Source organism: Macaca fascicularis, chromosome 6 (assembly GCF_037993035.2).
Source record: "Macaca fascicularis isolate 582-1 chromosome 6, T2T-MFA8v1.1".
Taxonomy (NCBI): Eukaryota; Metazoa; Chordata; class Mammalia; order Primates; family Cercopithecidae; genus Macaca; species Macaca fascicularis.
The window spans coordinates 174096045-174112778 of NC_088380.1; the positions used below are offsets into that span (position 1 = coordinate 174096045).

The 16734-nt window shown below is 35.6% G+C and overlaps 1 protein-coding gene across 8 annotated transcripts in view; it reads left to right on the top strand.

Annotated features, from left to right (window-relative positions):
* The window catches only part of TENM2 (teneurin transmembrane protein 2), a 1286794-nt gene that overhangs the window by 377242 nt on the left and 892818 nt on the right, over positions 1-16734 (top strand). For all 8 annotated transcript variants that reach the window (XM_045395034.3, XM_045395036.3, XM_005558468.5 and 5 more), the window contains exon 4: positions 15063-15338. In XM_045395034.3, coding sequence (XP_045250969.1) covers positions 15063-15338 — 276 coding nt within the window. The remainder of the gene's footprint in view (positions 1-15062; positions 15339-16734) is intronic.

Genomic DNA, 16734 nt, shown 5'->3' on the forward strand with positions numbered 1-16734 from the left:
AGGAATGAGATCATATGAGCCCTTTGCAGGATCACGGATGGAGCTAGAGGCCATCATCCTTAGCAAACTGAGACAGGAAAAGAAAGCCAAATGCTACATTTTCTTACTTATAAGTGGGAGCTAAACAATCAGAACATATGAACACAAAAAGAGGAACAAAAGACACTGGGGTCTACCTCAGGGTGAAGAGTGGGAGGAGCGAGAAGCAGAAAAAAGAACTATTGGATACTAGGCTTAGTACCTGGGTGATGAAATAATCTGTACAGCCAACCCCAGTGATACGAGTTTACCCAAACAAGAAACCTGCACGTGTACCCTTGAACCTAAAATACAAGTTTTTAAAAAATAAGTAAACCCATTATATCCAAGTACCTACTGTAGATAAGGCACTCTATCACTCTAAAAAAGGTACTACATACTTAGACATTATGTTAACTGTTTATTGTCTATTTACCTCAGCCAAAATAGAAGCTCTGTAAGGGCAGAAACCTGGATCTGTTTTGTTTGCTGATACATCCCAAACCCTTAGAACCAGGCTTCGCATTTAGTAAGCACCAATAATATTGGTCATATGAATGAATGCATGCACTAATGAATAAGGTTCTTTACCTTTGTTTTTCCAGCCCAAGGTCCCATTCTTTTAGGGTCTATGCCTCTTCTCATGTATTCCTGGCTCCCATATAGTAGGCTGTCTTTCTGTTCATGGTATCCTTCATTTATGGTGTGAGATAATGATATAACAATGTATGTTAGGAATGAATATTCATTATAGGAAAAAGGACCTGAAAAATTTATCCTACTGGTTCTGCTGCTGTTTCTACTACAATGATTACTCTGCACTATTTTCTAAAATATTTTATTCAGGACCCCCTATTCTGGTTACACTGTTAAGTGTTTTCTAGTCATAGATAACTTTTATCTCAATAGGCTTATGAGGATAAGGTATTACTAAGCTTGCTTCATAAATGAGAAGACTGGAGATTGGGAGTGGAAGTTTAATTAGATTGCGTACTATCAAACCGTAAGTAGTGGAATAGGAATTCAAACTGTGGGCTACTCGCTTCTAAAATATTCTTAACCACAGATATACACAGTCTCTCACCTAGGGAACAAAGTGCATGGGTTTCCTGGCAGTATATCAGTCATACTGTGGTTTGGTCACATGTATTTTTGCTCCATAACTTTAGCCCAAATTGAATGGAACTTGAAAAGACATACAAATGAAGGTATTTCTATGTAGTGCAATTGAACATATGAGCAGGGAAATGCTGAGTGATGTGACATAGTAGACAACATTATGATATCACAAATAATTTAAAGTATGGAATTAAGATAGACTTATCCAAGGTTTTTATTTTTTAAATTTTTTAAATTGATTTTTTTAAAGAAAGTCATAGAAAAGTACAGAGAAGAAAGCAAGCAATGAGCATCACTCGTAATTAACGAGTGTCAATATTTTGTCAAATTTGCCTCAAATTCTCTTTTTTTTCCTAATTGCATTCTTCTCCCTCCATCTCCAGAAATAATCGCGATTAAGAATTTGATGTGTATTTTTCCAGTCCAAACTTATCTCTTTGCTATGTATGTGTCTATAAACAACATATAGCACTCATTATATCTTTCTTATTGTGTTTTTGTAACTGGACATTTGTAATTTGATATCTATCTCTCTTAAGACCAACACTATTATTTCTAATAATTCTCTACTCCTAAAATTGCCATTGTGTGGCAAATGATGGCCAGAGTTGAAGGCCTTAAGTTCCTTTTGTCACTTTTTCAGGAGACTTTTTCTATCTAAACATCTTTTGTAACAAGCAATATATGAACAATGTTATTTAGCACATTTAACTCTGTCAACGGTTTTCAGTGGAGAGTGTGAAGATCTTTTTAAAAAAATCATAACTGGATGCCTCTGGATATGCTGAAATCCTCATGAAACTGTTGTCTCTATTATATGTGAATACATCCATCAAGTGTTGATAGTAATGGTTGTAAGGTCCTTTGGTGTATAGCTCTAACCACATTGGGAATGATATATTTTAGTGGAGAATTAGTCTCTGGCATTGCTGAAACTGATTACTTATAGTATCACTCACACCATGTATATAACAAGTGCTGATGGTGTAGTACTTCAGCTGTGATGACATAAGAATTTTTTTTAACCTTATTGAGCCAGCTTCTGCCTTCTATTCTTGAACTCCTTTTTGACTTTGGCTGTGTGTGACTCAACAACTCTCTGTAAGTCAACAGCTGCCAGATGCTAAGTGTAATTAAGGCTTTACATGTATTTGTAACCTACGACATGTGTTTGGAAAACAGGAAGCAAGGTGGAAAAGGAAGAAAAAGAAAACTCTTGACTCAGTTTCAATTATCCTCTCCCTGTTTAATGGATGCTAACAGGCACTAGGAAGCTATGATCTGGCCTTTTTTATAAGCTCCATGGCTGGAGGCTTATTATGGTTTTAGACGAGTATCTACATCCCAACTGTAACTGGTGATGAAGCAGTTGATTTAAAAGAATTATTTTACAAACAAGAGTATATCATTAACATTTACCCTCAAATATTTGTGGTCTAATATACAGTATGATTACTTACTGAGGCAAAGTATCTGCTACACATATATTCACCTGCTGATAGACTGTGATCCATCCATCTCGCTAGATGTCAGAATGCAGATGAGTTAATTAACTCTTGAGATCTAGAATAATTCTTCTGTGATAGGAAAGTCAAAGTGTTTTCAAAACATCAAGTACCTGATGGAAATAGGCACCTTGGTGAGTGCTGAAAATGCAAATGTCATGTGCCTTTTGGTTAATTTCAGTAATGTTAGCAGTGTCTCTACTGATATCTCATATTTTTTTTTGTATTTTTATGGGAAAGTAAGATATTGTGTTACTTAATGGAGTAAATATTAAATATATCTAAATACATGCAGTTTAACTAGAAACTGCATTTTATTTACATTGTGGCAGAATAAGCTGAAAATAGAATCCCATTTCATTGCCTATCATTTTGTAGTTTTATACTTACTATTAATAGTAAAATGATAATGATAGTAAAATAATAATAGCTCATATTGATCAACTTGTTGGTGTGTGTGTGTGTGTGTTTGTTACACACACCTACACACATATTTATTATATGTGACCGTAAGAGGCAATACCGTTATTCTCTCATTTTACAGGTGAGAAAATGGAAACAGGAGTATTAAATAGCTTGATCAGAACAACAGCAACAAAATAGTCCTCACAGCAAGTAAGAGAACTCTCCATCCAGGCAGACTTTAAAAAAAAAGATAGAAGAAGAAACAAAAATAAGCAAAAGTCAGAAATCTGAGCATTGAACTGTAAGCCCACAGTAGGTTTTCATTGTGAGCAAAGACTGCTACTAGAACTGCAATGGAGAAATGACCTGAGGCTTAGAGCAACAAGGACATGAAACTGAGATTTCTGTAGTAAGCCAGGAAACCTAAAAAGAGGTGTGTTTAACCCTACCACATGCACATTGCCTGTGTAGAATCAAATACAAATTTTTTAGCAGGCAAGAATCCCAGTTTCGCCCCGTGTGATTTTTGAAAATTAAAATAAACGTGCATATCTAAAATTTAATATAATTACGTATGTAAGAAAACAAACCTTCATAGTTAAGTGTGAGCAAGTCCATAAATAATTGATCTTGACCTTTAAAATTTTAAAACATTAGAATTTATCATATACATAACTACTATGTATAATAGAAAAACTAAACAATTGAAAAGCAATATCAATTTTATAATGAAATGCAAATTGTTGAAATTAAAAAAGTTTAGAACATAACAGTGAATGTGAATTCAAGCACAATTAAAGAAATACATAGACATAACTGGAAAAATAATAATAAGAAATTAGCAACAGACCGCACAGAGAGAAAAGAGATAAAAATACAACAGAGGCATTTAGAGAGAAAAAGGGTAGCATAAGATCAACTGACTTTGGTTGGCGAAAAGAATAGAGTATGGAAGTGAATGAACATGTAAAAGAGGCAATGACTGAGACTTTTTTATATTAAGAAATCATGAGCCGGGCGCAGTGGCTCAAGCCTGTAATCCCAGCACTTTGGGAGGCCGAGATGGGCGGATCACGAGGTCAGGAGATCGAGATCACCCTAGCTAATATGGTGAAACCCCGTCTCTACTAAAAAATGCAAAAAACTAGCCAGGCGAGGTGGCGGGCGCCTGTGGTCCCAGCTACTCGGGAGGCTGAGGCAGGAGAATGGCGTGAACCCGGGAGGCGGAGCTTGCAGTGAGCCGAGATTGCGCCACTGCACTCCAGCCTGGGCGACAGAGCGAGACTCCGTCTCAAAAAAAAAAAAAAAAAAAAAAAAAAAAAAAAAAAAATCATAGAGGCACCAAATATATCAAGTAAGATTAGAACTCTAAATAGACTGGTACAACATACATATTGTAGTCCCTAGAGCACCACTAAAAAATACGTGAAAAGATAGACAAAAAGCCTAGACAAAATTTAAATGAAAATTTTAAATAATTTGTTAACTCATGACAAATTAGGCAAAGAAACACAGAGGGAGGAAAATACAGGGAGCACAAACAGGGAAACATAAATAATAAACCTAAATCCAATCATATCAGTAATTACATTACATATAAATTGACTAGCATACCAATTAAAAGACAGAGGTTGTCAGATTACTTAAATAACAAGACCTAATTATATGCTGTCTACAAAAGGCATATGTTAAATGTAAAGACAACAGAAAAGTTGAAAGTGAATAAATGGAAATAGATGAATCACATGTTTATTGTTCACAATAAAAATAAGAAAGCTGGCTTGACTGCTTTATATAAGGCAAAATAGACTTTAAGATCACAAGAATTAGAAGAGAAAAAGATGAACATTTCAAATTGATAAAAGGGTCAATTTATTCTAGAGATACAAAAGTCTATGTGCCTAATAACATAGTTTTACAGTGAGAAAGAGAAGGAATACAAGACAAAGCAGAATTAACGAAAAAAAAAAGGGGGGGGAGGAAAGAGAAAAAAAACAAAACTGCAGATTTAACTCTTTTCTCAGTAACTGAAAAACTATCTAGACAAAAATAGAGGATATCGAGAATTTGAAAAACGTTGTCAACCACCTTGACCTAGTAGACATTTATAGGACACTACACACAAGAATTCTAGAATCACATTATTTTTCAAGTGAAAATTCTGCAATATATTCTATATGTTGGGCTATAAAATGTCTCAATAAGTTTCAAGATGGAAATCCTGGAGAGTTTGTTTTCTGTCCACCAAGTATGTAATTCAGAAATCAGTATCAATCAGACAAGTACCAGATATTTGGAAATAAAATTACACACTTCTAAGTAACCTATGGGTCAAAGAAGTAGATGAGAAATTTAAAAATTTTGAATGATTTGCATGCACAATACATTCAAATTTGGGGAGTACAGATAAAGAGGAAAATATTATAGGTTTGCATAATTACTTAAGAAATAAAGAAAATATTTCAAATCAGTGATCTACATTGCTACCCCAAGAACCTAGAGAAGGATGAGAAAACAAAACTCAAGTAGAAATAAATAAATAAGCAAGATAAAAGCAGAAATTAGGGAAATGGAAAATAAACAATACACTAAATTAAAGCCAACATCTGTTTGAAAAATCGATGAAATAAAACTCCAGTAAGAATGATCAATTTAAAAAGAAAGAAAGGATCCCTCATATCAAAAATGAAAGAAAGAATATTGTTATAGATTTACACATATTAAAAAAGTCATAAATGGTTGATGAAATGGACAAATTCCCTGTAAAACACAATTAATATTAGAAAGCATATATTACCTCAAAAGTCTTTATTAGGACCACCATATGTTGATGATAAAATGTTCAATCCATCAGAAAGCTATAATGCTAAACTCATAATACATACCTATAAAATAACCTTAAATAGACATAGAGCAAACATTGATGAAACAGTAGTGAGAAACACCCATCACAGTAAGAAATTTCAATATATATCTTACAATTATAGACAGGACACGCCAACAGCAGATTAGTAGCAATGTATAAAATGTATAGCATGAAATGCTTATAATAATAAAGAAGAATGTCTGAACATTAAAGACATAAAGGACCAAATTTTGAAGGTATAGAAAACAGCAAATGAATGAACTCAAAGAAAGAAATAATTTGTATGCATAAGGGTAGAAATTAATAAACTAAAAAACATACAGACAGGAGATAGAGTCAGAAAAGCAGAAATTTTGTTCCTTTGAAAGAAAAAGAGTATTATTGGTAAAACCAATTCAGTTAAAAAAAAAGAAGGCACAAATAAATATTCTGAGGAATGAAAATAAAGACAGTATTCTACAAATCCAGCAGAAATTTTTAATAAGCCTAAACAATACATGGATAACCTATTGTATTTGTGTCAACCTATTTGAAATTATAAATGAAATGGGCACATTCCTGGAAAATTTATTGTTCCTAAATTTTCTAAATCAACTCACTACAAAATGGAAAATAGTAATAATTCTATACAAAGAAATAAAGCAAGTTTCTTCCTCTGTAGACTGATGATCATCATAATAGCTACATTTGTTTTGTGGTTATTCTGATGCAGGCAACAATCTAAGCATTTTCTGCCACTTTATGTCATTCAGTACCCTCTTCCACCCTGTGAAGGTAGGTGCTATTTTTCTGTCCATTTTATAAATGAGTAAATGAAGTCAGCAGAAGTAATTAATTCTAAGACTATCTGGTCAACAAGTATTTTTAAAACAGACAATCTAACTCCTGATTTTCTTAACCTTAGGCTGTATGGTGACTGTTTTGTGGGGCTGCTTTTTTAATTAAAAGGGAAAACTATATAAAAGCATTTAGGACAGTGCCTGACACGTTTTGAAGCCCTAGTAAATGTAAACTAATCTAGTAGCCTTGCAGCTAACTCACTACTGTCCTCTTTCCCTCTCTCTCTGATGAAAACAATTGTTTAGGGAGGCAGAGTCTCATAGAGTCAGGTGAATGTACATGTTTGTAATGTTCTCACATAGGATAACTGATTGGTATAGTTTTTAATACTGAAATTGATTTTTAATCTTGTTAGAATTTTCATCAGCAGAAAACCATCTCCAACTAGCCAAGCTCCTGGACATTTCATTATTCATTATGAACTGCCAGTTTTTCAGCAGAACCTTTGTGTTGTGGCTGATTTTGGGTTTTCCAAATTGGGCATTGTTCAGATTTCCCGCTGGAATGGGAAAATGCCACCACACCAGAGGAGAATGCCACCTTCGTCTTTCTCTTTGAAAATTATAAGCTTACAGGAAAACCTAGGTTACTGGAAAGTCTTCTGTCTTCACTAGCCATCTTGGTGTTTCCTTGATTTAGAATGTGTTTATTCATATTGGAATGGTTCTAGTCACAAATTGTAAATGTTTGGACACATCAGAAGACATTTATATAGATTAAAATAATTAGTCTAAAAGTTTACAAACATCAAAACATCAATCTCTTAGGTGTCATACATTTAAAAATGTAATTCTTAAAGTACACTTTTGAAATACAAATATTTGACTTAAACTTTTATGAATAATAATGCATGTACACATACTCTGTTGTTTTAAGCCAGAGGATTTTGGGTGAACAGTTTTATCAACATTGGGAAAATATCTAAATATGTAAAAACAGATGAACTTTAAAAGGGCATTAAAAGAGAGTTAATGTGAAGACTTTCAGGATATACAAGCATAAAATATTAGTATTCATAAATAGTTCCTTCGGTGCCTTCCAAAGTGGTGATCAGTGGATATATGTAAATATGTAGGCTTTTATATTTGTATAAAAATAATATTTTAGATAATGTTGATAATGGTTTTAAACTGATTATTTTGTATGGCTTACACATATCTATAATTGCTCAACATTTAAATATAACATATTTAAACTAAATGTGAGATAACAATTTGGCATTTCATTTTGATTTGTCAAACAGAAATAAAATTATATTTTATCACTTATAACTGCTACATTTTGCTTGATGACATTCTATGGGCAAAAGCTGAGGGCCTCATGTCAAATTACTTCAATTTCTTTGATAAAAAGTACTATAACATTATAATTTCTATCTTTTTCTTAAATATCTGCTAGAAAAAAATGGACTCCATATTCATTCTTGACTTTAAAATGTATGCTCTAACATTTGCACAAGAAAAGTGACCCATGATGTTTACAAGGGATTCTCTTTGTTTTAGGATGAATGATTTTAGAAAAAGCCCACTTAAAAAAGGAATCAATGTTCAAAAGAATGAATATTTCAAATTAAATAGTAAAAATAATTTATTGCAACTATCTTGAAAAAAATAAACCTAATTTTCAAAACTATATTTCAGTTTGTTTACTTTTATTTACTATTAGAACTATGCATATTTTGCATAGTTCAGTTTAAATTTAATATTATTCACTATTTGAATGATACATATTTTTTTCAAAATGATAAAGAATAACAGTTTGGGGGTGGGGCATATATATTCATGTTACAGCAAAATTGTTTCATTGTACCACATTATATCTTTCCCTTTAGCCTTGCATTTTGCAGCAGGATCATAGAGAGTCATTTTTTCCAAAAAATATTTGATGAGTTCATTAATTTTCCTAAGGGCTTCTCATTAACCTTTTATTTAAATAATTATCATTGCTCATTCAAGTTGAGATTTTCTTGGTACGTGGTATGACCAGTGATTTTTTACTATATCCTGGCCAATTGAAATATTACATTATGAAACCCTGGATCATATTTAAATCTTCTGTTACAGTAAGCCTCTTCTGACACTGAGCCAATGGGAATAGTGGGATACTGCGTCTTGACTACCAGGTGAACGTAAAGGTCCATCCACTGCGTGTACTCTGACAAGGTGGGGAAGACGGTGCAGTGAAAGAATGCTGCTTCATTGCTGCAGGGCAGAGGTGGGTTTTTAGAACCCTCCCCGTCCCCCACCCCAGGCCTCTGCCGATGACAACCTCATTGAGAGGGAGAGAGTTATCTCCTTACCATTCCCCACAAGTCCCCTTCTGATTGTGTTGGTGAAATTAGATTTAACATTTAGCCTTCTCTGCCCTCAGCAAGGAGAGGGAGGGCTGGGGATAAAAGTCCAGGATTCCTGCGCTGCTGGTCTCCACGGACAACACTTGGTCTTTTAAAATTTTACCCTGGTGTGTTTGTAGAAGTGTAGGGATGGGGCTCCTTGCTATAGCAGGCTGTTCTTGGGGCTTGTTTTGTCCACTGCCATTTCCAATTTGCAGGTTTCTCTAGCACCAGGTTTGGAACACATGAGGCAAAAATAAATCCCAGGGAACTCGCCACCATGTAGTTCCTGAGGCTCCAGGACCCTGTTAAATCTACCTCCTTCCCTCCCATTTTTCAGAAACTGCTTATGTGGTTTTTGTATGTAATGTCCAGGATTTTTAGCTGTAGTTAGTGGAAAAGTAGAGAAGGGGAACAATAAATCTTGGTCCAGAACCAGATGTCTGTCAAATCAGATTTTGACGTTCCCATCATCGTGAGCACACTATTCTATCTTCTCTTGTTAACTGGCTTAATTCTGTTAGATTTTGGTTATTCTGTGACCTTTTTATGAACTAAATTTTTTTTTTGCATACTTTTTGTTGACTTCATGGAAATCTGCAACTTCCCAAGCTTTACAATCTAATTACAGATTGGCACCATATTACTTTCTGCTCTCAGTAAGAAATTACTTACTTACACATTGATATGGTAGTTAATATGAGAAGAGATACTAGGAGAAAGTGGGCAGGGATAGGTGAGGATTAATTTTATAAGTGGTCATTCGTGACTATTTTCATGTTATTACAATTTTATTTCTCTGTATAAAGTTTCTTCTCTTAAATTCAGGGTACTTGCATTATAAACATTTAGACAATGAGAGTTTTCTGTATTGCATTCTCACTTTACTACAGTTAACTTTTATCTTCTTGCCCTTGTAGTAGAAAAATCTGTTCCAATGCTGACATTTTCAGTGCTATTTGTATATCCTGGTATTACCATGACATGATAATTCTGACTTAACTACATATGTGCTTTTCCTAGTTAAAGGTTATTTCAAAGTTGGTAAAAACTTATAAAATAAAGCCATAATCACAATGCACATACATATATCTCCTTAAAATTGCATCCCAAGTAGAATTAGTGGGTGAAAGGATGACTCTTGAATTCTGTTGCGAAATTTCTCTCTAAAAAAGGCATGGAGAGGATCTGGATTATACAATGTGGTTACGATCAAGAAAAGACAATTTAATGTCCAAGATATTTATCAAGAGAATTATTTTCAGACTTGTGTTCCCCTCTTTTGATCACTGAACAGTTTTTAGATGTTAACATTCTTTCCTAACCTTAAATTACACTAAAATTGCTTTATGTAAATATTATAGATTACATGTAATCATTTATCTATAAAAATATTGATTCTGGCCTCGATAATGTACTCTGGGGCCACACTGGGTGAGTTACTGGCAACAGCCATGGAGCTCGTCCCTGAAATAAAATGCATTGGCACATCATCCATATGCACTTTAATCAGTGCTATCGGGAGACTGGAGGCAGATAGAAGATAAATAATAAATACGTATTCCATGAATACTGATATATTGTGCCTCCTCGTTATCTTTCTGCAAGATAGTAAAGAAGAAATGAAGGGTTCATGGCTTTCCACTAGAAATCTTAGCTTGGAGAATCACATGTTGAGTAGTTTCTCTCTTCCATTCAAAGCTGCCACGGAGCTTACTAAAGACTTAATTGTGCAAGATGAATTAGGGCAAAATCAGTCTTCCATCGATGAGCAAAGTAAGTGCAAAATGGTAAGTTGAGCTGGTATTAAAGATGCTTCCATACTAACTTACATTCTGAGAAGTGTGTATAGAGTGCGGGGTTTCTTGCTGTAAGATAAAATACATGGAAAACAATGGTTGGAAATCGATCCATATAGAGGAATGTTTGGGAAAACCGGGTGTGGTATGAGCAAACTGAAGTAGGTATGTGTGATAGCTTCTCAATGGAGTAAATCCCCAGTCCTTCGGAGCGTTCACCCCAAACTAGATGAACAGCTGGTGAACAGGCTGTGAAGGCATGAGGCTTGGACCACTAGGTGACCTCCGTGGCTCCCTGTTCTTTTTTCTTTTTTTGAGACAGAGTTTCACTCTTGTTTCCCAGGCTTAGGCTGGAGTGCAATGGTGTGAACTCAGCTCACCGCAACCTCCGCCTCCCAGGTTCAAGTGATTCTCCTGCCTCAGCCTCCCGAGTAGCTGGGATTACAGGCATGTACCTCCACCCCCGGCTAATTTTGTATTTTTAGTAGAAACGGGGTTTCTCCACGTTGGTCAAGCTGGTCTGGAAGTCTTGACCTCAGGTGATCCATCTGCCTCAGCTTCCCAAAGTGCTGGGATTATGGGAGTGAGCCACTGTGCCCGGCCTGTTCTCTTCCTATGTAATATTTATCACTGTATGGATTGTACTTTGTTTATGTGATTCTTTGATTAATGCCTTTTTCCCCGATTAGACTGTAAATGTCATGGACTATATTTTTATAATGCACACTGTTATATCCCTGATGCCTCGCACAGCACTAGGAACAATAAATATTTGTTGAATGATTTAATAACTGGATAGACCCATTTTTTTTTTTCTTTCTCCTGCGTATATGACTCGCTAGCTTCATATGTTAAGCCAGCATGCCTGGAAAAAGCTTGGTCCAGAACCTGTCCCAGGTGTTAACACTTTCAACGAGGTTCCTATTCTTTGAGTTAGTGGAGGTTAGAAAGATACCAAACTAGGAACTATGGGGAAATGGTGGCATTGGCAAGGAATGATCCTGTTGGAAGGTGAAGATGAAAAGGTAATTTTTAAAAAAAAATCAATATTGATTTTATAGGAAAATCTTCCTTTCTATATATACCAATGTAAACATACTCATTTACCTTTTCCTGGCAAATTCAGCACAGAACTTCCAATTTTCTTTATAATGTTACTCCTTTGTGGCTCCGGGGCTATAAGCTTGAAGTGGAAACTCTTAAAGTACACTTTTTCTTTTCTAACATTTGTGGTTACTTTTTAAATGTATGCAAATCTTACCTGATTCATGAAGATCTCAAGTTTGTTTTCTCATAAAAATAAGATTTCAATTTCTTTTCTCAGGTAAATTTAACTAAAGAAGGGGCACTGTGTGTATTCCATGTGGTCCCATGGCCTCGGCCCACTGTTACCTCTGGAACCCAGGCCAAAAAACACATGCAATGCTCTTCACAGAGACTGCCGTCCTCACACAGCTGTTTCTTCTTTCCCAAGGAGATCTTTGAAAGTAGTTCTAGATAATGAGATGTGGAAAGCTATCTGAAAAGTTGTCTTACTACACACCCACTCCATTTTAAATGGGATTATATACCTACAAGTCCTCACATGTGGAATAAAAATATGTGTGTTTTAGTTTGGATTTTCATTTATTGTGGGAAAATGAATCAACATATCTTATGACTCTGTCCAGAAGGAACTTGATCTCTAAGGACAAGATGGAGGAATATTACTCTAAAATGACTTTTTTTTCAATGACTTAAGGATGAGAAAAGCAACAACGGAAAGATCTTTCCATATTATATATACACACACACACACACTCAGTAACTTCATTCTCATAGGCTACTGAGACTGAAATATACATTTTATACATTTTAATGTATAATTATGAGACTAATTACCAAGGATGCAAACTGGAACTGAATACGCTGGGCAGAGAATTTCAGACAGCGTGATAAACCGCACCCAGGGAATAAACAGCAGCACTTAGCACTGTGCTGATGGCAGAGAGGACTTCCCTCTTCACTGCACAGGTAGTGGGTTATCACCCCATGCTGACAGGAATCTGCACTTGGGTTTACTCTCCAATGAATAAGTTTCATTCTGAAGAGACAATTATGTGTAGAATTGGGCTTGATTCCATTTACACAACCAAATTAGGCTGGGAAAGCTCAGTGTGCAGTGAAGACAAGAAAAAAACTCGGAATAAAAAGACATATGTCTATTACAAATTAAAGTACCACAAGGGTAATGTGAACTAAACAGTGGTTTGGTGCTTTGTAAAATAAAAGGTAATAAATGATATTGAGTATGTAGGCTACCACAGCGTGTCAAGTTACATCAAGAGTTTAGAGACATGAATGATACGGAATGGCCTTTATGTAACAGATATACTTAGAGTGGGTAAACTCCTGGCTTTGGTATTATTTATGAGGTTTTCTCCACTCTTAGCAGAGAAGTGCATTTCTCCACTGCATTTACTTTTCATTGTCATAAATTGGTTAAAGACAAAAGAAATCAGCATTATACATCAGTAAGTAGAGTGGACCACTTGATTCTATCTATTTCTCATTGAAACCTTAAAATATCTCTTAAAGAGCCAAATAGTAAAGCGCACAAATAAATAAACTGCACAAAAATGTTGCCAGGTTTGCTTTGGCTGGAGACTGCTGACACTGTAGAAGCAGCACAGGCTGGGGGTCTGCAGGTACAGAGGTGAACCCTGGATCTGCTGTGTGCCCAGGTGTGACCTTGGACATGGTGTTTAACCTCTGCTTGTAAAGAGGTGAGGTCAACACCTAAAATGCTGACCGATGATGGTATTTAAGTGGCATAAAGCCTAAAGGTAGCTGGCCCATTTTCTGACACCTAATAACACACATGTTTATAGAACATGATAACGTGTTCAGTAAAAACCTATTCTCTTTGCTTCCTGTCAGATCATGAGTTCACCCCTATAGGTCTTCATGTGCACACATTCACTTTCCATAAGTGAAGCCTACTTGTGACTTTAAATTGTGTTAGCAAAGAGAGATTCTTTGATACCATTTAAAAACCAAAGGAGTAGCTCTTCGTCTCTAGGTTGCTGATTTCAGTGACACATTACATATACATACCTAACATAACTTCATTTCTGCCAGTGATGGGCCATGTATACAACAGTGGTCTTGTAGGATTATAATACTGTATTTTTAGTGTGTCTTTTCTATGTTCAAATACAAAAAATACTTGCCATTATGTTACTTTGCCTATGGTATTCAGTTCAGTAACATGCTGTGCAGGTCTGTAGTGTAAGAGCAGTACGCTAAACCAAAGCCTAGGTGTGTAATAGGCTAGACCATCTAGGTTTGTGTAAGTCACTCTGATGTTCTCAGAGCAAACATCACCTAAGGACACATTGCTCAGAACGTATCCCTCTCTTTAAGCAACGCATGACAGCATTTATTAAAAATGACTAATTTGGCACATATTATCATATGAGGCACACAATCACCCTGAGAAGATTTTAAGAGATTAATGCCCAGATTTCACAAATGAGAAAATTGGGGTTCGTGGAGTTAAGAGAATTGCCATAAATGAGACTGTTGTCAGTGGAAAGCTAGGACGGGCACCCAGGTATTTTAGCTGCCACTTATATTTATCAGTGGGTTAAGGCTATAAGACTTGAACCTTAATTTGATCCCTGCATAGGGATCAGATCCAGGTATTGCGACCATCAAGATGCTTGACCTTGGATAAATGCCTTAAATCCTCTGGTCCCCAGTTTCATCATCTACATAAGGATTACAATAATATTGTCATCTTCATAAAGATGCAAAACTTTAAAAAATATAAAATGAAAGTTGCAAAATAAAAGGTGCACAAGTAAGCACTTGGTGTATATTAGCTATTATACATTCAGAGTTTTTTCACCTACATGGAGCTACCTAGACAATAGTGTCAGCATACCTAAAAATCTCTGAAATAAAATCTGAGCATTCTGTCCTATAATCGATATTTACTTTCTTTCTTTTGTTTGTTTTTCAAAGGTATCCCACTGTCCTGAATACTCTTGTCCAAGATATGTTTCTGTACACCACGGTGAATTTCATGTATTTGTCAGACGGGAAAAGTGTCTGCTTTGTTTTGTAAGACTACATTTTAACTTTGTAAAGCATCTCACAAATTTTAATCAGCTTCTCTGTCACTCTCACCCTAGGAACCAACTTCACCCTTGCGGAACTGGGCATCTGTGAGCCCTCCCCACACCGAAGCGGCTACTGCTCTGACATGGGGATCCTTCACCAGGGCTACTCCCTTAGCACAGGGTCTGATGCCGACTCCGACACCGAGGGAGGGATGTCTCCAGAACACGCCATCAGACTGTGGGGGAGAGGAATAAAATCCAGGCGCAGTTCCGGCCTGTCCAGTCGTGAAAACTCGGCCCTTACCCTGACTGACTCTGACAACGAAAATAAATCAGATGATGAGAACGGTAGGCCCACTTCTTAAATACCTTTTTATGTTCTGTGCACTGCACCACGTGGGGCTTCGAATGTTTTTGTTTTTTAATAAAGTGGCGTCATAAAACCATTCATTTTCTTTGAAGTTGACCTTGTTTCCACAGTGTGAGCTGGGGGGAAATAAACCAGCAACCCTCCAGCACACAAGAAATGAGAAGAGAATTTTAAAATCACATTTTGATGATAACACAGCATTCAGGTGTAGTCAGTTGGTCTTATTAGCAAGTAAATTACATTGCAAAAGAGGCAGCTTGATAAACTATGACCTATACCTAGAAAATGTCCTCTCTCCACAAGTTTCTAGGTCTTTGTATTGATTTCCCCTTCCCAGTAAATGGAAACCTGGGTTATTTTTTTTCATGAAGATCTCTTAAGAATCTCACCTTATCTTAGACTTTCATTTCCAGGCGGCAATGCCTCATATCCGTATTGAAGATCAAACTTGGAACAGATGCTCTGGAGCTTAATAATGACAAATAGGAAGAGACTTGTCTTCAAAAAAAAAAAAGAATTCTTTATATGTTTACTTTTCCCCTTGGCACCTATGTAGGTTAATAGTTTCCTGCATCTTCTGTCACAAATCACTATTGCCTATCCATCAGCTTTCTAGGTGAGGTTTAATGAAACTTTGAAAATTAAATCCTTCCAATCATTAAGCAGTAAATATAGAGAAGCCTAAGCAAGTCATTGAAGAGATAAGGTGCTTATTTGTGGGTTTCTGAGCAATTCCGAAGTGTGTTTAGTCAAAAACATTTTTTAAAAAGATAAATTGCATTAGGTTACAGCCGATTTAAGAAGAAAACATCAAATGCTATGTGGTGTGTTATGAATAGATTGCATGTTTGCTAAAAGAATTACCATTACCATTAAAATGTTTACAAATAGATCAGTTAAGAATGTTTATATAAAATATTATAAACTTCTGCCAGAGCAGCTTTAAATATTTCCTTTCATTTAAAAAAGAAAAAGGAAATTTGCAGGCGGACAGCTTGTTGTGAATGCAAAAGCATAGCTAAATATCATTTAATCTCAAAACTGTGTTGAAAATACATCATTTCCTGGGTAAGTCTCACATACTCAAAAAGATGTCACTTTTTTGCATTGAAATTTATGTTTAATTTTGAAATAATTTATTCTACAGTGGGGACAAGGGGATGTGTCTTACTTATGCCTCCGTTCATGTAGCTAATCAAGGTGTACTCTCAAGGAAAAATCTGCACTTGACTCCTTTTGAATTTTAACAAAATTCTGACACTTGGCACATTTGACACTCTGAGGTGCTTATTTGATAGGAAATTACTTTTAGAAGTTTCCATAAAAGCATATGTTGAATCCATTTACTGATGTCCTTTTTCAACTTCATTGTGT